At 46.7% G+C, this 23,293-nt stretch overlaps 1 protein-coding gene across 6 annotated transcripts in view; it reads right to left on the bottom strand.

Annotated features, from left to right (window-relative positions):
- PCGF3 (polycomb group ring finger 3) overlaps window positions 1-23,293 on the bottom strand; it is a 56,597-nt gene that overhangs the window by 11,304 nt on the left and 22,000 nt on the right. For all 6 annotated transcript variants that reach the window (XM_045529314.1, XM_045529311.1, XM_045529310.1 and 3 more), the window contains exons 7-8: window positions 14,975-15,085; window positions 13,651-13,739 (exon numbers count right to left, since the gene is read on the bottom strand). In XM_045529314.1, coding sequence (XP_045385270.1) covers window positions 13,651-13,739; window positions 14,975-15,085 — 200 coding nt within the window. The remainder of the gene's footprint in view (window positions 1-13,650; window positions 13,740-14,974; window positions 15,086-23,293) is intronic.

Raw genomic sequence — 23,293 nt, 5'->3', positions numbered from 1 at the left:
ACGGAAGGGGCTTCTCTTTCCCAGCAAGGGAGAGCGGGTCCCACCCTCTGTAGGCAGACACCCTCTCAGGCTCACAGAAGTGGGGTCGGCTGGACCTCAAGTGATGGGTTCACAGGTGCCACGTGGACTGCAGTGCAGCCAGCTAGCAAGCAGGCCCAGTCTGTACCGTGCGCGAAGCTCTGCAGGCACAGCTGGGAGAGAACCCAGTGCCCCAGGAAGGTGTGGGGGCCTGAGGGCGCCAGCGTGGAAACTGAGTAGAGTTCTCTTTTTGTGTAAGGAAAGGTGGAAGAAAGCAAGCATTTATTTTTGCTCAGATTTGTATAAATTCAGGAAGTAGCACGAGGTGGTTCCGCACATGGGGCTGAGGACAGTGACAGGGATGAGAATGGAATTTAAACCTTTTATATGATATTAATCTTTGGCCTATGGAAATGTATTGCCTACTTAAACACACTAAATTACAAACATGCTTGTGATTTTTTAACAGCTTTATTGAGGTATAATTTACACATACATCTTTTAAGTATCCAATTCAATAACTTTCAGCAAATTTATAGAGCTGTCATTTCCATCACCTCAGAAACAACCCTCCTGGCTCTCTGCCTTCGACCTCACCGCTTCCTGCCCCTGACAATCACTGCTCTGCCTTTGTCTTTGCGGTTTTAACTTGCACTTCCTGATGCCTAGTGATGCTGAGCATCTTTTCATGTGATTATTAACCAAACCCAAACTAGCAGCCGGGCTGGGCGAAGCACCCCGGCCTCCGGAAGTGCTGGGATCAGGAGCACAAGCCCTTGCCCAGCCTGCCAGCTGAACCGTCTGTATGTCCTCTCTGGGGAGGTGTCGACTTATATCTCTTACTTAGCTGCTGGGGCTGTTCACCTTCTTACTGGGTGATAAGAGTGATATACTCTGGATATGAATCCTTTATCAGAGATAGGACTTGCAAATATTTTCTCCCAGTTTGCAGATTATCTTTTCATTTTCTTCATAGTGTCTTTTGAAGAGCAGCAGTTCTTAGTTTGATGAAGTCAATTCATTATTTTTCTTTCATGGATTGTGCTCTTGGTGTTGAATATGAGAATTCTAGGCCTGACCCAAGGTCCTAGAGTCATCTTTTTGCATGCAGATATCTAACTGACCCAGCATCATGTGTTGAAAACACCATTCTTTCCCCAGTGAATGAGCCTTGACACCTTTGCTGAAAAACAACTGACCACAAATCTAAAGGTTTATTGCTAGACTTTAGAACTTGTTTCATTGATTTATGAGTCTGTCTTCATGCCTGTAACATAATGTCTTAATTACTGTAGCCATATAGTATGTTTTGATGTTTAGAATTTTCAATACGTACTTTTAAAAATAACCCATGGGTAACTCAACAAGAACAATCGAATTCAAAAAGGGGCAAAAGCAGCCTGGGCAACAGCGAGACCCCATCTCTACAAAAAATAAAAATTAGCTGGCCAAGGTGGTATGCACCTGTAGTCCCAGCTACTTGGGAGGCTGAGGTGGGAGGATGCTTGAGCCCAGTAGTTTGAGGTTGCAGTGAGCTATAATGACACCACTGCACTCTAGCCCAAGAAACAGAGTCAGACACTGTTTCCAAAAAAAAAGGCAAAAGACTTCAGATATTTCACTAAGAAAAATATACAAATGGCCAATAAGCACATGAAAAGCTGCTCAGCATCACTAGTTATTAGGGAAATGTAAATCAACACCACAGTGAGATATCACCTCACACCCACTAGGATGGCTACTACCAAAGAACCCAGAAAAAGTGTTGATAAGGATGTGGAGAAACTGGAACCCCTGTGTGCTGTTGGTGGAATATATGATAAAATGGTGCAGCTGCTGCGGAAAACAGTGTAGTGGTTCTTCAGAAAGTTAAAAACAGAATTACCATATGACCCAGCAATTCCACTTCTGAGTATACACACGAAAGAATGGAAAATAGAGTCTTAAAGAGATATTTGTATGCCCAGGTACAGCAACATTATCCACAATAGCTAACGTGGAGGCAGCCCAAGTGCCCACCGGCAGAGGAGGGGACACACACATTGTGGTCCCCCCACACAAGGGGCATCGCTCAGCCTTAGAAAGGAATGAAGCTCGGACACAGGCTGCGACGTGGATGAACCTCAAAAACATGACGCTCAGTGAAAGAGCCAGACACCAAAGGCCACATCTTGTGTGATTCTGTTTGCTGAAATGTCCAGCACAGGCACATCCACAGACAGAGGCCAGGCCGGTGGGGCAGGGCTGGGGAGGGGCGGCAGTGGGACGGGGTCTCCTTCTGAGGAGACGAAATGCTCTGGAACTAGAGAGAGGTGGTTGTACAACACCAGGAGTGCACTTAATGCCCCTGAACAGCACACTTGAAAATGGTTAAAATAGCAAATTTTATGTGTATTTTAACCTGGCTTAGAAAATTGGAAAAAAAATAACCCATAGGTCAAGAAAGAAATCATAATGAAAATTCACAATTATTTAGGACAAAACTGTATCTGGAAACCATCCGAACACTCAAGAGTTGGAAACAAACAAAAGGGTGACCTAAAAAGAGCAGAGGCAAGGGAAGAAGGGACCGAGTTGCTGTCTCGCAGACAGCACGAGAAGACAGAGACACAGATGTGGTCATGATGGAGGAAAAACATGAGAATTCCAAGAACTGCTTCTCTACCAAAAAAGTTGACAATTTAAGTCCAAGTAGAAAATCTCCTAGAAAAATATAACTGACCAAAATGAACTAAAAAAGAAATAGAAGATTTGAATATAATTAAAATCGTTAAAGAAATTTAATTTTGTAGTTAAAAATCTATCTACTCCTCCCTCCCCAAACTAGCCGAGATCTGTTGGCTTTATAGGTAGTTTACTAAACATTCAATAAACTGATAATCCGAATCTTATATAAACTTTTCCAGAGAATAGGAAAATGGGAAAAGAGGGACTATCCCCAGCTATGAGATTTACGTACCCTTGATTCCAAAATTATACAAATACACATGAAAACATAAAAAGTATGGGCCAAGTGTGGGGGCGCATGCCTGTAATCCTAGCACTCTGGGAGGCTAAGGCAGGAGGATCACTTGAACTCAGGAGTTCAAGACCAGCCTGAGCAAGAGTGAGATCCCATCTCCACTAAAAATACAAAAATCAGCTGGGTGTGGTGGCACGTGCCTGTAGTCCCAGCTACTCAGGAGGCTGAGGTGGGATGGCTTGAGCCCAGGAGTTTGAGGTTGCTCTGAGCTATGATGACACCACTGCACTCTACCTGGGTGGACACCGTGACAGAGTGAGACTCTGTCTTCAAAAGAAAAAAGAAAAAAGAAAAGAAAAGAATGGTCTAATCTCAGTTTGAACATATATACATAATCCTAAAGAAATATTAGCAAGTCTAAAAATATTTTTTAAAAATTATGATCAAATTCAGTTTATCTCAGGAATGAAAGGATGGTTTAACAATTGAAAAATATATTTATGCAATTTACTATATTAGCATTTTAAAGGAACATAATCAAGTGACCCCATCAATAGATGCTGAAAAAAACGTGATAAAATCCAATACCCAGCCAGGTACAGCGGCTCACACCTGTAATCCCAGCATTTTGGGAGGCCAAAGCGGGAGAATTGCTTGAGTCCAGGAGTTTGAGACCAGCCTGGGTAAGGTAGTGAGAACCCGTTTTAAAAAAAATGAAAATTTAAAAAAAAAAAAATCTAAAAAACTAGCGGAGTATGGTGGCACGTGTCTGTAGTCCTTGGGAGGCTGAGGCAGGAGGGTTGCTTGAGCCAAGGAGTTTGGGGTTACAGTGAGCTATGATGACGCCAAAGAAAATCCAACACCCATTCTCAGTAAAAACTCAGCAAACTAGGAATGGGAGGGAAACCTCAGACTCTAAGGTGAAGTGTTAGAAATCTCTTCTTTAGTGTGCGGACCAGGGAGGATGCACCACACCACCCCAGCCCAAATAAGCAAGACAAAATAGCCAAGAGGTTTCCCGAGGATGAAGCTCAGCGCTGGCTCTGCTGGAGGCTGGGATTGTGCTGCCTGCCTACTCTGCTTCGCCAGAGCTCTGGCTTGGGAGCTGACCATCAGGCTAGAGCCTGGCTCTCTTGTGCTCAGCTCTGCAGGACAGAGGAGGGGGCGAGGCCCACCAAGGTGGTGGCATCAGGCGGTCATAGGTATGAGTCCTTTCTCCACCCAGGGCCTTCCGTCCAGATCCCCACGGTGCATGTGGGGAAGGAGGCTGAGCCTACATGGGGGCCAGAAGCCCCTGACCCCAGTCTTACGCTGGACAGGAGCCGTTTCTGTCACAGCTGTCCATGCATGCTCAGTACAGGATACACACAGGAAAGCCACGGCTCCCAGTGCCCCTGCCTGGGGCCTTGGCTTTGTGTGTCCTATCCAAGGGCTCCCAGCCCAGAAGCAGTTTACTACTCTGGGTCACTTTTATGGCACCGGTGCCTAGTCATGCCTGCAGGGACACAGCGCTGGCAGAAGGAATGCCAGTCACCACACTAGAGCAAAGCCCAGGCCCACAGCTGACCCATCTATACACACTTGGAAGATCTACAAGGACTGACAAGAAAGACTGGTGAGAGAGTTCATCTTCAGAACAGAAAATCCTTATGAAAAAATGCACTGAATTCCTAGGGCTCAGCAGCAATGAGAAAATGCGACTTCCAACGACACTGTGCAATGGGAACTCGGGGGCCCGGAACGCCAGGCACCAGGATGTATGAGACAGCCGTGAGGACAATCGTGAGGTTACTGAGCCACAGGAAAAAGACCTAACAGATGGTAAGATACGCTGCTTAAGGACGGGAAGACTCAATTTTGTCAAGACTTTACTTCTTCCCAAATAAATCCACGAATTTATTCAGTGTCTTTCTAATAAAAGTTCATCTAGATTGTTCAGGGAACTTGGCAAGCTGATTTCTAATTTTTACTTGGAAGAAAAAAGGGCCATCGTTACTTCAGACAATTCTGAAGCAGAAACCACATAATAATGGTAACATAATTGATCATGGCAAATCAGTGAATTACCTTTGGCAAGGGGGAGACCCGAGTGTGTGTGGAAACTTACACAGGGTGAGGCTCGTGGGCCTGGGGGCCTCAGGAGCAGGCCCGAGTCAACTGGCCGACCCTTGACCTCCACCTTGCCCTCTGCACAGTGTCAACGGCAAAGGCCAACAACTTAATTGTTAAGAACAAGACTTTAAATATTTTCAAGATAACATAGGAGAATGTATTTATGACCTCGGGATGAGGAAAAATTTCTCAACATACAAAAGAATATACTGATAAATTCAATTATGTCGAATTTAAAAACTGTGAATAATGATGGGCCCACAAACAAAGCCGACAGTCACCAAATGAAGGACGATCTCTGTACCATGCACAGCCACAAAGGATTAGTCACTGCTGCAGTGTGAGTAGGAAAAGCCAGCCCAGCGCCCGTAGTCCCAGCTACTCAGGAGGCTACGACCAGAATGGCCTGAGCCCAGGAGTTCCAGGCTGCAGTGAGCCATGATGATACCCCGAGCTTCAGCCTGGGCAATCGAGTGAGACCTTGTCTCATTCATTCATTCATAAATAAATAAATAAGAAAAAGTTACAATACCCAATATAAAAATAGGTAAAAAGCAATTTATAAGTGGAGGAACCAAGAGAACCAAGAAACACTTGAAAAGATATTCAACACCACCTGTACACAGAAAACTGGAATTAAAAAATAACCAGATATCACTTCATACTCAGCTGACTGACAAGAACTAAAGCCTGAACTAAAAGAATAACAAATATCACTGCATGCACGTGCATAAGGAGAAAGGTGTGCTGTTGTTTAAAAGAGTGATGTGCCAGTCAGCACCTAATTAGAACAGATAGAAAATTAAGTAAGAATTACACCGTGCAATAGTATCCACTGTAGTATACACTCGGCACAGAACGCAGTGAAGGTCACATGTACTGCACAGCACTGCATAATGCACAGCGGATAGGCCGGGCGCGGTGGCTCACACCTGTAATCCTAGCACTCTGGGAGGTCGAGGCCGGTGGATCGCTCAAGGTCAGGAGTTCAAGACCAGCCTGAGCGAGACCCCGTCTCTACTAAAAATGGAAAGAAATTATCTGGCCAACTAAAAATATATATAGAAAAAATTAGCCAGGCATGGTGGCGCATGCCTGTAGTCCCAGCTACTCGGGAGGCTGAGGCAGTAGGATCGCTTGAGCCCAGGAGTTTGAGGTTGCTGTGAGCTAGGCTGATGCCACGGCACTCACTCTAACCCAGGCAACAAAGTGAGACTCTGTCTCAAAAAAAAAAAAAAAAAAAATGCACAGCAGTTACCATCAAGTAGTTACATCACACATCTCAAAAAATCTCAAAAATGTAATTTTGATTGGAAAAAGTGAGTTGCAGCAAGACCTGTGCTGCTTTCTCTTGCTTAGAGCCACAAACTCGACACAAGCCCATGTGAGAATGGCAAGCTGTTTAGTCCTTGGGTCCACACTCACCCGGGGGTGAACAAGAGCCCACGCCCTGGGGGCTGCATCCACTTCACCAGCAAGGCCTGGGGACTTGCTTACAAATGTGCCCAGACCCAGTGCTTCACTCGCCTGGTTTCCCTGCGGCCACCCAGGCTCTACGGACCACTCACTGCAGAGCAGCTGCGCTGACCGCTGACCCTTCCAGAGTGAGGCCACACCAGGCTGCACCCATCAGCACCTCAACATCACATCCCCACTCGCTGATCTCCCCCTACAGGTTAAAGTTCTCACCATGGCACCCCTGAGGTCCCTGCCCTCATCCCCAGACCTCGGCCTACTCACTCTGCTCCCGATCCACTGCCACAGGTACATCCTGTCAAAGGGGCTTCTGTTGGTCCCCTCACCCCGCTTCTGCAGCCTGAGAGGCTGCCCTGCCACCTGCCACCTACTGTCCCGAGTGGCTCCACTCCCCCTGGCCGCCAGGTCCTCGAAGCAGGACGTACCTCCCCAAGAGCACCTGACTGCCACCACGCTGGGCCCAGGGGAGCAGGCTACACAAATGTCACGAGTGTCAGCGCTGTCACATGAGCACAGGAAGGAGTGGGGCTGGTGTGGGAGGCCTCTGGGGCAGATGGACCACTGCACGATTCTGAGGAGTGAGAATACATTCTCAAATGCATGTGGCGAGAGCAGCCTAGGCGAAGCCCTGAGGAGGGACAAGCTGGAGCCGGGAGAGCAGGAAAGGCCCAGGTATGGCCTAAGGAGGAGCTGACCTGCTGTGGGCTCCCACACCAGGCCCCCTGCAGACACCGGCCTGCTCCAGGCATGGGTCATTTCCCCCTAGTTTCTGGTGCCAGGCACCACAGCCACTGTGCCTCGAGCACAACACATCTGATAAAATCCAACACCCACCCAGGTGTGGTGACTCATGCCTGTAATCCCAGCACTTTCGGAGGCTGAGACAGGAGGATGGCTTAAGGCCAGGAGTTCAAGGCTGCAGTGAGCTATGATGGAGCCACTGCACTCTAGCCCGGGAGACACAGAGAGACCCTGAATCAAAAACAAAACAAAACAAATTTTGTTGGTGCTGGGACCGGTAGACACAGAGGCGCCCCTCCCAGGAGCAAGAATCCTTAGGAAATCCATCGGGAAGTCCATTGGCTCAGAAGTAGGCTAAACACGGGCCTTGTGAGAGCATCAGAGCCTTCTTAAAAGTGAAGTTCTGGCCGGGCGTGGAGGCTCACGCCTGTAATCCTAGCACTCTGGGAGGCCAAGGCAGGAGGATTGCTTGAGCTCAGCAGTTTGAGACCAGCCTGAGCAAGAGCGAGACCCCGTCTCTACTACAAATAGAAAGACATTAGCCAAACAACTAAAAATAGAAAAAATTAGCTGGGCATGGTGGTGTGTGCCTGTAGTCCCAGCTACTCGGGAGGCTGAGGTAGGAGGATTGCTTGAGCCCAGGAGTTTGAGGTTGCTGTGAGCTAGGCTGAAGCCACGGCACTCCAGCTCAGGCAACAGAGTGAGACTCTGTCTCAAAAAAAAAAAAAAGTGAAGTTCTACTCTAATATCCTTACTGTTTGCTTCAGTGACTTGTCAGCACTGGGGGAGAAGCTGCCATTTGCCCCAGGCCCAGCCGGCAGCTCAGGGTTGGAAGCTGTTGGAGACAGGAAGGGATCTTCCAGCAAAGGGGATGGCACTGCCTCGGCCCACCTGCCAGCCTGGCTGGTGATGACAGCAGGGCCGTCCTCAATGAGTGCTGTCAGTGCCATCTGTCTGAGCTACGCCACAAACACAAACCCCTTTTGGTTCAACTGAGGATGAAGCCTACCAAATGACAGTAAAAAGGTACACTAGGAATAGATTCAGAATGGCCCTGGATAGATGGGTACCAGGTAACCAGAAACCCTAAGGCTAGAAAAGTTGATGGCAGGAGACCGAGGGTCTGGAGGCCCTGCAGGGGCCTGAGAGGAGGTGAAGGCAACAGTATTGTGAGGCTCTGGGGTCACCCTGGCGGGAGTTTCAGCCACACGCAGGCTCTGACTTGGCAGGGCCCGGCCCCTCCTGCCTCCACCCCAGCTTTAACCCAGTGCAAATGACCCTCAGGCCCTGCACCTGAAGAAAGAGGCTGCACAGGGGTCAGAGCCAGTTTAGGACCCCCAACCATGACAGCCCCACCCCCAAGGCCCAGGACACTCGGGACCCCACAGCAGGCAGCGACCTGCCCTCTATAGCAGCTCTGGCCTTGCCCCTCATCCTCCAGCCCCAGCCTTCCTGGAGGCCTGAGGACAGACAGAGCAGGATGCCCGTCCAAAGCCTGTTTCTGGAAGAAACAGCTCACGGAGGAAAAATCTGGAACAGGAGCCACATGCCACCACCCAGGAAAAAGTCAGGCTGCAGGAAGGAGACTTCTAGAATTAAATATTCCGATGGTTTGCATTTTTAAAAAAGAAGAGCAGGAAAACAGCCATAAAGCAAGTTAGGGATCTGAAGGGTAAGCCCAGAGTCTTCTGGTCACCGAGTGGGTGGGAGGAGGAGGAGACGAAAGTGTCCCTGCAGGGAAGAGATGAACACACGAGCTTCAGGACAGAACAAGCAAAAACATCGCAGGAGACAGATTCCCATAACTATCTCTACCCCAAGATAAAGAGAAATCCACAAAGTCCCAAAGCAGGGGGACAGTTTACCTGTAAAGAACAGGGATCAGTCTGCAGAGGGAATTTCCACTGAAACAAGTATCATGATTAGTACCTCAAACATTTTTGGGTTATTAGACATTGTTCTGAGTACACAGATCTGACACGCTTTTGTGCTGCTCAGCGGTTTACTACGTGTCTCCCTCAGCAGGAAGACTTGGCTGGGCCACTGGCACCTGGGGGTCTGTTCCCCAGGGTCTGGGCCTAAGACCCCTGCTGGCAGCTGGGGCACAGGGCGGGGCTACACTCAGCAGATGGGGGCAGAGGTCTGGAGGAAAGACAGCCTGCTTACTCAGATGCCACCCTGAGCCTCGACACCGAGTCCCTGTTGGATGACACAGTCGTGCTGGAGCCCAGCATGGCTCACAAGTGGCCAGACCCTCCCACGCAGGCAGTGCCAGCGGCCACCCCCACAGGAGGACGTCCAGTGGCATTCAGCCGGGGGCAGGCATGGGAGCAGATCCTCGGGGCTGTACAGCGTGCACTTTCCTACCTGTTCTTGTTTTCTTTCTTTGATGCTTAGTGTTAAAAGTGCGTAATTCAATCAATTCATCTGAGTGACTTAGGAAGGGTTTGTCTTGCAAGTTACGAGACAAAGTTATTTTGAATTTAGAATTCCACGTCCACCCAAATTATCATTTGGATGTGAGGGGGCCATACAGAACTTGTATCACTACCACATCGCCAGAGGGGTTCGAGGATGCCAGAAGGCCCACGAGAAAGGACGACAGAGAGTAAATCCATCAGGTCATGTGAGAAAGACACCAAAAAAGCCCACAGAAACCTATACAATCTAAACAATTGCTAATATTGTATCAAAACTAAGTAAGAAGTAATTCCTAGAATAAAAATAGTGTGAAACAGAATTAAAAATTCCCAACAACGACCTGAACAAAATGTCAGATGACCTTACAAGTCTGGGAAGATGGTGAGAGCAGCTTTCAGAAAAAAGTCACAGAGTCTGGTCCTGTTCCAAGGAGTTACAGATGTGGATGATCCTACAAACTGACACAAAATCTAAGTCCAAACGTGTGAAAATGTCAGCACAGCCACTAGAAGAATAAAGAGAATGAAGGATGGTTTACCATGCACTCACCTCACTACAAACAGACCACCTGACCCTCACAAAAACCCAGAGGCAGTTGCTATTACTGCTTCCGCTTGGCAGAAACCGAGGTGCAGGGTTGAGCCACCTGCAATGACAGCCCCTGAAGTCAGTGGGAAAGTCCCTCTCACCTATGTCACCACCACACTCACCGCCAAACCCAGCCAAAGGATAAACAGCCCCCCACACCCCTGGAAAATCCGCATTCAAGAGGACCACAGGAAGACCTCAATCTCATAAGGCAGAGGTCAGTGTAGACAGCACCCGCTGACCACTAAGGGAAGAAGACGAAAAACTGAGGGTGAATTGGAGCCAAAACAAGCTGCTTCACTTGGATATTTGAGAACACACTTCTTGATTACAAAGGAAATATGATAAAATTATGCCCTCTTTAGAAATGAATGCCCGTGAGAATATTATTTATCAAAGTCTGGGGGATGCAGCCAGGAACCCACAGGAAAATACACAGCCTTAAATGGGTTTTTAAAAAAGACTAAGAACACATAAAGGTTTTAACTCAAGAAGCCAGGAAACAAACAAACAAACTAGATGCTTTAAGAAAATTAAATAATCAACCGAAAACAAAAAGTGGCTCTTTTGAAAGCAGCTAATATCTTAGCACTTTGGGAGGTTGAGGCAGGAGGATTGCTTGAGGCCAGGAGGTCTTGCATGAGCAAGAGACTCCATCTCTACAAAAAAGAGAAAAATTAGCTGGGTGTGGTGGTACACGTCAGTAGTCCCAACTATTCGGGAGGCTGAGGCAGGATGATCATTTGAGCCCAGGAATTTGAGGTTGCAGTGAGCTATGCACTCTAGCCTGGGTGACAAAAAAGAATAAATAAATAAATAAAATAAAATCTTAAGCCCACAGCTGACTGATATGACCCCCTCCTTGGCCAAAGGGATCCCATAAAACCCTAAAGTTGAGTTGCTGGCCATGAGAAGGGAGGTCGGGCACAGCTGGTCATGCCCCTCCCTTCTTGAAGATGTCCTCTATAACTCATTAACAGGCCTAAGGCAACGCAAGACAAAGCTTAAACAACATCAGCACGGCATCCATTTACTCAACAGATCACTTGAGTTCGGGCAAAGGTCTGGTGGCTTGTCACACACTGCACTCTAGCCTGGGTGACAGAGTGAGACCTCCTCTCTAAAAAAAGAAAACCAACTAATAAAATAGACAAATCTTTGACATGTTTGGGATAAAAGAGAAAAAGCAAAAATTAGTAACATTAACTACTGGAAAAATTTAAAACTGCAAAGCAGAAATTAAACTTAATATATATTAATACTAGGTTTACATCAATCTGTGGAAAACGGCACCAGAGGGACCAGACCTGTGGCAAGATGCCCCAGGCAGGGTCCACGGCCCTCACTGGCCAGGACAGCCCCCAGGCAGACCCCATTTTGCGTTTTCAAAAGATCCCAGGCAGTCCCTCAACCCTGGAGGACTAAGTGCATGTAACAAGGCTGACCCAGACAGGCAGAGCATGTACACAGACCCGGAGATCAATGCCACAGAAGAAAATTAAATGATCCTGGGAGGGGCTTCCAAGCCATCAACAGACAATGCCTCTGCCATCTAACCCCAACCCCAATCCTAACTCCAACCCTAACCCTAACCCTAATCCTACCCCAATCCTAACCCTAACCCCTGCCCCAACCCTAATCTAGGATGAAACCAGGAGCCATTCAAAGAGAAAATTCCTGCTCCTCCAGCCCCAGAGGGAGCCCTTCACTCAGCAGCCCTCTCTCCTCTGCCTACCCGGAATATTGCTTTATGACATCCCACGTTTCCACTACAGACCCCCGTCTATTTCTGTAATGCTCATTGCATTTTTTTTTAATAGTACAGGGTGTATAAACTAAAAAAATTAAGATTCTATCATTCTACTCTTACACCAAAATGGCACTATTTCAGTTATTATGTCTTCCAACACGGCCAGTCCCCACTGGATCTTCCTTTTTGTTGAAAGGTCTCATGCCTATTGTCAAACGTTCATCTACCAGACGAGCTTCCGAGCAGCTGTTGGGATTACAACCACTGAGGTTAATTTGGGGAGAACTGACATCTTAATACCAATCTTTCCATCCAGGAAGACAGGACATTTTAAAGTTTTTGTTTGTTTTTTAGAGATGGGGTTTCACTCTCTCGCCCAGGCTGGAGTGCAGTGGTGCGATCATAGGTCACTGCAGCCTCCAACTCCTGGGCTCAAGCAGTCCTCTGGCCTCAGCCTCCCAGGTAGCTGGGACTACAGGTGCCAGCCGCCACACCTGGCGTGCAGTTTCTTAGTGATGTGAATAAAGATCTCCCCTCCATGCCTTCTGATGCTTAAATGCTGATTTAATCATCTACTGAGCAGCAATAAATTCTAACAGTTTCCAGTTGATTGTATGTAAGGCAATGGTATTGTCTGAGAATAATGGCATGTTTGTTTCTCACATACATATCTCATTTGTTTCCCCATAGCATGGGCTAGACCCTCCAAAACCATGGTGAAGAACCGCTGATAATGGGTATTTTCTTATTTCTGATTTTAATGAGACAATGCTTCTATTTCATCATAAAGTATTATAATGACTTATACTTTTTAAATTAAGATACTATATTAAAAAGTTCTGTAGACATGGAATTTTATCAAACTCTTTAACAGCATCTCTGTGATTGTTAATTGTTATTTTTTTATCTGATAATATAGAAAATGACACATGAATAGGTTCCTCAAAGTTATACTCTCACCTCTTTTTTTGAGATAGAGTCTAGCTTTGTCACCCTGGCTAGAGTGCAGTGGCATCATCACAGCTCACTGCAACCTCAAACTCCTGGGCTCAAACAATTCTCCTGCCCCAGCGTCCCAGATAGCTGGGACTACAGGTGTGCACCACCACGCCCAGCTAATTTTTCTATTTTTGGTAGAGACAGGGTCTCACTCTTGTTCAGGGTGGTCTCAAACTCCTGACCTCAAGCAATCCTCCCACTTCAGCCTCCCAGAGTGCTAGGATTACAGTCTCACTTTCCTTTTTATGTACTGGGCTTCTCTTTCTTTTATGTCATACTCATAGACACAGAGATGCACCCGGCAGAAAAGGCACCAAACAATGAACGTGAAGACCTGGGAATGGGACCAAAGAGGCCCAAGTTGAGGGGACCTATGCTCTTTCAAAGCTGGGTGTGTATTATCTTGGCAATTAAAAGGAAGAAAGAAAAACAAAGTAAGGTGTTGGGAAGGAGTGCACCAAGCAATGCCCGGCAGCTCTCCCCTTGGCCTTCCAGACTTGTCGTCTGCTGTGGTTTTGAGAACACGGGAACATCAACACCGAGACAGACAGCTCAGAGCCCCGCACACGCGGATGATGCCCACCTGCTCGTCACTCCTGTGGTAGTCGTGGTCCTCTTCTGGCTTTTCCTCTGCGGCCTCTTTGTTTGAACTATCATCTGCTTTGGTTTCACCTTTTAGCACAAACAGAAAATACTGTATCATGAAATCCAAAGAGTTAAACCATTTTTAAAACTCTACAGTATGCTCAGAACAGCATCAAAAACTCACTCTACCAAGAGGCTTTGGACCAAAAAGTAGCATCTCACGACGTCTGCCGCAACCCAGCGCTGCCCTGTGTTAGCGGGTCCCTGCAGCAGCAGGAGCCAGGGTGGGTGGTTTGTAGGACACAGAAGAGGGATGGGTGGAAGTGACACATGAGCTCCACTGCCCACCGATGGCCAGAGCAGCCCACAGCTGTTCAGTGCTGACCATGTCCGTCTAGCTCCTTCAACAGAGCCCGACTCCTGAACTTTTACTATCCTGACGCTACTTTCAAATTAAAACTTCACCTTGGGCAAGACAGAACGAGGGTCCTTAATTCCCAGACACATTTTTTTTTCCCCCGAGACAGAGCCTCATTCTGTCCCCTGGCTAGAGTGCAGTAGCATCATCATAGCTCACTACAACCTCCAACTCCTAGGCTCAAGCAATCCTTTTGCCTCAGCCTCCCATGCAGCTGGTACTACAGGCACATGCCACCACACCTGGCTAATTTTTCTATTTTTTTGTAGAGATGGGGTCTTGCTCTTGCTCAGGCTGGTCTCAAGCTCCTGAGCTCAAGTGATTCTCGAGACTCGGCCTCCCAGAGTGCTAGGATTACAGGCGTGAGCCACCATGCCCAGCCCCCAGATACACTTTTTAACCGCTTCTCATGGCCGTGCTTACCTGGGACCTTCAAGGCCACTAGACCTGGCCGCTTTCCCAGTGGCAACAGCCAGTACCCTCAGATTGTCAGGAGTACAGAGTGGTCTACAAACTCCTTAGGGACGAGTGTGGTCCACCAGGAAAGAGCCACAGCCTCACAGATTTGAGTAATTTGTTGTGACATGCACAGATTTTAAAATACCACTAACATTACACTGAAACCAAACTGTTATTTTGCCATTTTACAGAAAGACAAGCCAAGTTAAAAGCCTCAGGAAATTTACTTTCCACTATTTTCCATAGGCCATCGGCCCCTGACTTTGCCAGAGTCCAGGTACTTTCTGGGACGCTCCCAGCCCGCTCCCCAACCCAGGAGTGAAGGGGACACCTTAGGGCAGAGGCTCATACCACCCCCCACCCCAGTCTTGCTACTTTCTAATGCAGACGACCTGGCCCAGGGAGCGCAGCCGCCTGCACTTCTCAGCAGCGCACTGGCACTCACCGTTCCGGTGGGGGTCCACGTGCTGCTTCGCAGAACAAGCCTCCCCCTTGACGTCTCCAGGCACCTCCATGCCCAGTTTGTGATAGAATTCCCTCTGTTTTCTCATTTCCGCTGTTAAAGACCAATACATAATCTTTTAGTCTTAAGTAGGCAATGAATTATGTTAAAATTCTATTCACAAACATCACATGAAGAAAATTACAGATCTGGATCACAAAGACAACAAATTCAGATTGTGATTCCTCCAGGGCTGCCCACTGAGCACAGTAGGATGTGCACTGGCGGCAGCGCCTGCAGACGCCTCCCGCCCAGGCCAGTGTGACGGCTGGACAGGCACTGGAGCCCCTGGGCACCACCTCCTCGGCTGCCCACAAGCCTCGTGGAACCACCATCACCTGGGGTGTGATACACATTAAGGCAGCGCTGGTGCCACGTCAGATATCATGGCTGACCACAGGTAGTTCAGCCAGTGGACTCTTCCCTACACCGGCAGCTCAGCAATGAACGTGATGCCTAGTTCTCCCAACGTCCCTGTGGCTACGACACATCCCACCAGCCCAGAGACACCCGAGGCCCCGGTTGAGGGGCCCCAGAATAGTGCTCACTGGCTGCAGGTGGGTGATGGTTCGAAGGGGACAAGGATAGCCCAAGGCCACGTGTCCCAGTGGGCCTGCCATCTGTATACCTGAGCTCACGCCAACCTCCCAGCCTACAGGGTGGGTAGTCACAGCTGTGGACCCTGGGTCCATGTCTGTGCAGTGGTGGGTCAGGAGTGCCGCCTGGTGTCTATGACCCACAGTCGAGCCGCGCGGATCCTAGGGAGGCCTCACAGAGTGAGTTTCCTACTGAAGACAGGCAGCGAGTCCCTGCAATAGCTCTAGGGCTTCCCCTCAGCCAGCCTGTTGTCCAGATCACTGGCCAGTACTGCAGCTCAGCCACCCCCGCCCCGAGGAGGCCAGCACGCAGCCCTGCCAGCTAGATCAGAGGCTCTGCAAGCACAGGTGTCAGCCTGACCCTGCCAGGGACAGACAGCAGGACGAGGCCAGCATCTTGCATGTTCCAAGGAAAGACTGATTCTGTGGGACTAAGACAGCTGTTAACTGATTTTCCATAAATGCTCTGTCTATGTGACCGTAAGGCTCACTCACACCCTTGCTCAGACCACACAGTGGGTAGCAAAGAAAAGTTAGAACCAATAATCTAAAAATCACTCTGAAAAATCACGTATGTGTAGTTGACCAAGTAATGCTTCAATAAACTTTTTATCTGCATGTTTGTCTTCCCCTGTAAACCGTGAGCTCTGTGAGAGCAAGAACATTCCCTGGGCACATCCCAGTCTACACAGATGCAATTCAGACACCTGACTGCACAGGAATGAATGGATGCATAAGGCAATGAGCTCGGGCGGAAAAAGAAGGACGCCTCTAGAGTCAAAGAGATGCGAGCAGACTGGTCTCAAGTGAGAGGAGCAAGAGTGTTCAGCGTTGGCACTGAACACGGCACACCAGGCTACAAGATCAGGCTGCACAATCTGCGATCATCTTGAGAAGAAACGTTTCCCTCAGTAATTACATAAAAGGCAGCTCTGGAATGAAGGCTTGGAATACAGCGCTTGACAGCAGGAGGCCGTTCCTATCAGGGTCTCCAGTGCAAAAGAGGGAACCCACCTACACAGGTGGAGAACCCAGCTTCAGATACCTTGTTTTATTAATAATTCCCATTAAAAAAATTTTCACCTGTCAGAATGAAAAAAGATTGAAAATAATAATACCCAATGTCAGGTATCTACAGGTATAGAAATGTTAATTGGGATGATTTTTCAGGAAAGTGACTTGGCATTATGTATAAAAAAATATTTTAAAAACTTAATCACTGACCCCCAAATTCTACCGCTAATAATTCATCCTAAGGAAGTACCCAGGTAAGTACGTAAGGAGATATGAATCATATATTCATTGAAGCCTTCTCTACAATTCTGAAAAATCAGAAACAACTTAAATTCTGCGTGTCCAACAATAGGTGTTGGACTAATGAGAACAGCCCTGCCACGCTCGTGCCAGCCTCCTCTGCCATGGCAGACATTCCTTGCTGAGGCCGAGGGCACCTCAGAATCCTCCTCAGCACCGCAGTCCAGAGTTGACAGAGTTAACAGAAGACAAACCTGACCGACATCTGAGCTCCCTGGGATGAGAGCAGGGTTCAGTGGAATACTGTTCAGTGGGATGCTACGTGCAGCCCTTACAAACGATGACACCGATCATATTTACTGCCACAAAACAAGCACCACAATATGCTGTTATGGAAAAAGGCAGATTATGCAAGACAGACATCATATGATCTCACTTTTTACAAAAATTAAAAAGTAACACTGAACTGGCTTAGAATCTATCAGTGTAACTCACTATATTAACAAACTGAAAAAGAGATCAAGTTGAATTTTGAGGGGCAAAACAAAAAAGAGAGAGAAAGAAAAACCACATTGACTATCTCCATAGATACAGAAAAAGCACCGGACAACACCCATTCCTGATAACCTCCCAGCAAACTGGCAAGAGGGGACTTCCGCAGCTTGATGAGAAACCGACAGTAAACATCCTACTCAGTTTATCGGTGAGGTCAGAAAAAAGACAAGGATGTCCATTCTCACCAACTTCTATTCAACATCGTACTGGATGCTCTAGCCCAGGGACCAGCAAACTCTTTCTGTAAAGGAACACAAAGCGAATATTTGAAGCTTTATGAGCTAAGTTATAAAACTGAGATATTATACAGGTACTTCCACAACAGGAGAGAAAAAAAATTTCCACAAATTTTTTTATTGATTAAATTCAGACTATAGTAATGATAAAGCAAAATTTTTTTGTAACACAGGCCTATGAATGAGAAGAATGGAATCCTTTCCAAAGGGATAACATTTGTTCAGTTGGAGTTAAAAGTTGTGCCCCTGTTATCACGATTGATTGTACATGTTCACTTGTTAATATTCATCTGCAATGAGATTTTACATATTTCATCTTTGAGTTTTTACCCACAGAAATACTGATATAGTCCAGAGGAATATAATTTTGAGAGTCATCATTTAGAATGCATTTGTGGAATTTTATTAAATTCTTCTCTTGGTATCTGCCTTTTATCATGCCATTATTATAGATTAATCACTTCTGATTGAAGGTTAGTTGGAAGCTCCTCAACTGCAGTTAAATGGATTTTGAAATGTAGAAACTTCCTTTGCATTTCCATTGAGGTCCAAAAACCCTGCTAGAAGTTGGAAATGCACCTATCACAGATCTGTGCAGGACCGAAGATCATGCTTCTCCTCCTCACTTCTGCAAGCAGGGATGTCTGTAAAGCAGCATGACAGCACTTGGATTCAAGTGACATTAGTTGTCGCTAAAATGACTTTACTGCACTGTAAGTTTTACATATAACTGTTGTTTTTGCCTTGTAATACTAGACTGAATTCATTAAAATATATTGTCAAGTCTTTAGCAAAAGCTAATTTCCAAAGCTATTCAGTGTTTGACAATAGTGGTTAAAGGCGCTGCTTCTCATTCAGAAAAATCACAATCTCTGCTCTTAGCTCAAAAAAAAAAAAAAAAGAAAGAAAGAAAAGAAAAGAAAAAAGAAAAGAAACAGAAAGAAAAGGAGAGAAGGAAACAAAAAGAAAAAACAAAACCAAAAAACCCCCAACCAACACACACACACACACACACACACACACACACACACACACACACTTTACCACTGCTAAGTCATTAAAATGCTGTGTGGTAGGGAAAGTTAAGATATTCAGATTCTAATTCCGACAAAAATTCATAGAAGTGATGATGGTTATATCCACAAGGGCACATGAAATCTACCTTGGACAGCACTGGTTTAATAACATGAAAGATTGAAGTATTCTCTGCAAAGTACCTGCTAATGAATAAGACAATGAACTTCAAACAGTTTACTTTTTCACAAGCTTTGTTAGTTTGTACAAGTCTTTTTCTTTTTAAATTTTTTAAAATTTTCTTTTTCTCAAACTCACTTTTAGTTCCCACATCCAGGTGTTTTTCCGACCCACACATACTTTCCGTAGCACTAGCTGTAACGCACATTAGCAGATTCCACTTTAGGTGGTAACAGGGAGACCAGCACCAGGGCTGACCCTCCAGGCACTTCACACTTAGTGCTGACTTGCAAATAAACCACTCCTGAGCAGTCCTGGGGACACGGAGAGCCTAGGAAAACCACTCAAAATCATGTGCCTTGTTTGCTAACTGGCCACTGATGTCATCTGCAGTGTCCTCAATTCCCTGAGCACCTATTCTTACTCGGAGGCTGTTGGTTCTCAAACAAGCTTATTTTCTCAGGACATTTTTCTTCAGTTACTGCAATCAAACATGATTTAATTAACTCACCATTAGTCAATGGCTTTCCTTGGTTGGCTAACAAATGAGCCAATCAGAAGCTTACTTTGATTGCTGCCTCATCCTCATTTTTTATTTTGGGGAAGAATTATTTATTTTTTGGGAAGAAATTCTGCTGTGATGCAATATTCCATTTTAAATTCTTAAGTTTTTCTAAATATCACTTTCCTGTGAGTTGGGAATATTGCAATGGGTGTTCAGTCTGGTGATGCCAATGCTTGTCGTATTCTTTTCCTGTAGTTACAGTGTTACTGCATGATAAACACAATGCTGTGCTAAGTCACAATGACAGTTCAATAATGAAATAACTGATAATCAATGAAATAATCAATAATGAAAAGTGGGCTTCAAAGGGTGAATCAGAAGTGCACTTTCTCTGTCCTTGCTTTGACATGCTGTGTATGCACTGGTAATAAAAATGTCTTGAAACAGTGACAGCACAGGGGACTCGAGAGGCATTCAAGTTACAACTGCGATGCTGTGCACGTGGTGTGCCAAGCACATGCATGGTCTGTGGCAAATACTCAGCTCTGACCACATGGAATGGAATGAGTGTGGCTATGTTCCAATAAAGCTATTCATGTACAATGAAATTTTAATTCTTATAATTTTCATGTCACAAAATATATTCTTTTGATTTTTTCAACTATTTAAAAATGTAAAAGCAATTCTTAGCTTACAGGTCACATGAGACAGGCGGGGATAGGGGCCCTGCGGGCTGTCGCGTGCTGACTCCAGTTCCAGCCAGCGCAATAAGCAAGAAATAAAAGTGCAGATTCCTTTTGACAGCTAGAGTCACCCCACAAAAGCACAGAAAAGGACATTCACTGTGCCTTATTTTTTAAATCAAAAACTGAGGAGCATGTTAAGTATCTGTAGGTAGAGCCATAGAAGGAATCCTCCAGACCATTAGCAAGGACAGAGCAGAGCCTGATGCACCAAATACCGTGCCACATCGTTTGTAAAGGAAGCTGTGAGCAGCGTGAAGAAAAGCAGGGCAGTGGCGTTGTGACAGTAAAGATCGGTAATTCAATAAATTTTACAGATAAAGATGTGCCTCTGGGAAGACAGGTTTTTAAAAATTATAAAAACAAAAAGAAACAACAAACAAGTAAAAACCTAATCCCCACCTCTCATCTACAAGGGAACCACTGCGAGGTGAGTTCTCTGTCAGGGCAAGAGCAGGGAGGAAGGCCCAGAGCTTAAGAGGGGCCTGGGCAGGGCGCAGGCAGTAAGAGGTGGGGTCAGTGCCAGTGTTCCCCTTCAAGAAGCAACGCCGGAGTCTGGTGCTTTGTCACACAACCGCAGTTAACGCATGTTCCGGGAAGAGGCCTCTGGTCTGAGAAAGTACGTTTATGACTGTTGGCACAACAAAGAAAACCAAAGAAACTGCAGGCAGCCTTCATGAAGAACACAGTCATGCTGTTAAGGGTTTCGAGTTGGAAAAATCTTTCTAAAGAGCAACAAATGACTGAAAGCTTGAGAAACAAACAAATATTTGCCTCAATGAGAAACAAATGAATATAGACAGAAAATACACGGGTCTGAGAGAAGGTCTGCCAGGGAGCGTTGCACGTGGAAGGGCCAGGGTCTCGGTGCACTGGAGAGCCACACTGGAAAAGAGCGAGGGGTAGTGACAGTGCCAGGAAAGCCAAGGTGTGTGGAGACCAATGACTGGCTCAAAGCCAGGTGGTCTTCACACTGTATGACTTCTTTGTGACCAAAAGTTCCACTACAAACGGTGTCAGAGGGCCCCAAGCACCCAGGCTGCTGGCCTGGAGACACCACTGCCCACTAAAGGAGCCTGGGCCCCGGACACAGTGGGGCAGGGAGGAGACAGGGCAGCCCCAACACCTACCTGCACCAGAAGCACCCAAGCCCACTGGGCATGTGTCAAGGGGACCCTGGAGCCAATGTGAAGAGGTACTTGCTTGCTGGCCACAGAGGAGACAGGATTAGAGCTTCAACAAGGGCATAAATGCAATGAATTGAGAACACCTGATAGGTTTAAATCCACCAGACTGATGGTGAATGGAGAGGCCAGTTTTGAACACACATGAAAGAGAGGCCATGCACTGTTCTGCAGACTGGACCGAACAGCTAAGTGGGTCTTTACGGAAGAATTCCAACTAACACAGGAAGAAGGAACCACAGAACTGAAAAGGTGCTGCTTTACTGCCTGTGACAACCGAAGGCTCTGAGCCCAGTCATCCTCAGCTGGTTGGACAACACCTGCTCCAGATGGGAAACAACTCAGATGCAGGCTTGCCAAGAACACGAGCCAGAACCCGATCCCGATCCCACTGCCACGGGGCCTCCCAAGAAGCCCTCTGCAAGTCCCCAGGGGACACCCCAGGACAAAGGGAAGAAGGGGATGGAAGGGGACCTGAAGGAGGCCTAGGGGTCAGTGCCAGGCGTGAAACTTATTTGAATCCTGATTGAAATAAAGAAAAACAAACAAAACCCCCAAACACGGCATTTATCAGACAACTATTAATAGAAATGCCAACACTGAGCGGATATTTGATATTAAGGAATCACTGCTATTTCTTAACTATTATAAAGGTATTGTGGTTATGCATTTTTAAAAACATCCTTATTCTGTAGGGACACGTACCACAACGTTACAGATAAAATAACGTGAGGTGGGGTGAGGGGAGCAGACAAAAGACGGTCCACGGTGGGAACTGCTGGTGCAGGTGAGAAACGTGGAGTTCTCGTGGAGTTCAACCTTTATATGTTTAAAACATGCCACTGCAAACAGTTCTTAAGGTCTCAGCATTTTATTTTGAAGAATTCTTTGCCTTTCCCCAGAATTAAAAAGCTTTCAGACGTCAAGACTGTTTCTATCTACATTTATTTAGGAAATCTAAATTATTCTTGTGTGAATGAATCTTGTGAACAGTGACCAAAGCCTCTAACAGCATCATTTCCCCAAGTCACGGATTAAAGATCAGATACAACTTCTACTGATCTAACACACTAAGCTGCATTTTAAATTATAACTCTTTTCTGAAATACAACAATGAGAAATAGCCCAAATAATGCTTTTCTTTTTATTTTGAGACAGAGTCTTACTCTGTCGCCCGGGCTAGAGTGCTGTGTCATCAGCCTTGCTCACAGCAACCTCGAACTCCTGGGCTCAGGAGATCCTCCTGCCTCAGCCTCCCGAGTAGCTGGGACTACAGGTGCACACCACCATGCCCGGCAAATTTTTCTATTTTTAGCAGAGATGGGGTCTCGCTCGTACTGAGGCTGGTCTCGAACTCCTGAGCTGAAGTGATCATCCTAACTCGGCCTCCCAGAGTGCTAGGATTACAGGCGTGAGCCACCGCACCGGGCCTCCAAATGAATTATTAACATGTCTATCTTTGAAGGAAAGTGTACCTGGGCCTTCAGCAGGCAGTGCCCGCCACCCAGACCCTGGGCGAGAATCAGGAGGCCACTCTCCTTCGCCTCTGTCCCACACACGACAACAAGGGCAGCTCCCATTTCAGCATTCACAACTAGGGAAATGTTTTAAATAGAATGATTCCTAAATAATTGATTTCCACTCTCAGGATATTTGGACTGCCTAATATTTATTCTCAATTCTAAATGAAATTTGACTTTATAAGTGAAGCTTTTCTTGAAACTCCAGCTATCAGCTCTGACAACATATGTCAGCTGAGCTGTTGCTGCTCATCTGGTCTTGGTGAGGCTGTTGCTGTGGGACAGGGAGGAGGCAGGACGTCTGGGAGGGGGGCAGAACATTAGGGTAGTGGGTAGAACCTCTGAGGGGACAGGACTTCTGGGAGAGGGATAGGACCTCTGGGAGGGGGGCAGGACCTCTGGGAAGGGGAAAGGACCTCGGGGAGGGGGGTAGGACTCAGGGTGGGGGCAGGACCTTGCAGTGGGCAAGAGCCCT

Source organism: Lemur catta, chromosome 17 (genome assembly GCF_020740605.2).
Source record: "Lemur catta isolate mLemCat1 chromosome 17, mLemCat1.pri, whole genome shotgun sequence".
NCBI classification, from domain to species: domain Eukaryota; kingdom Metazoa; phylum Chordata; class Mammalia; order Primates; family Lemuridae; genus Lemur; species Lemur catta.
This window is presented reverse-complemented; position numbering and strand designations above follow the sequence as displayed.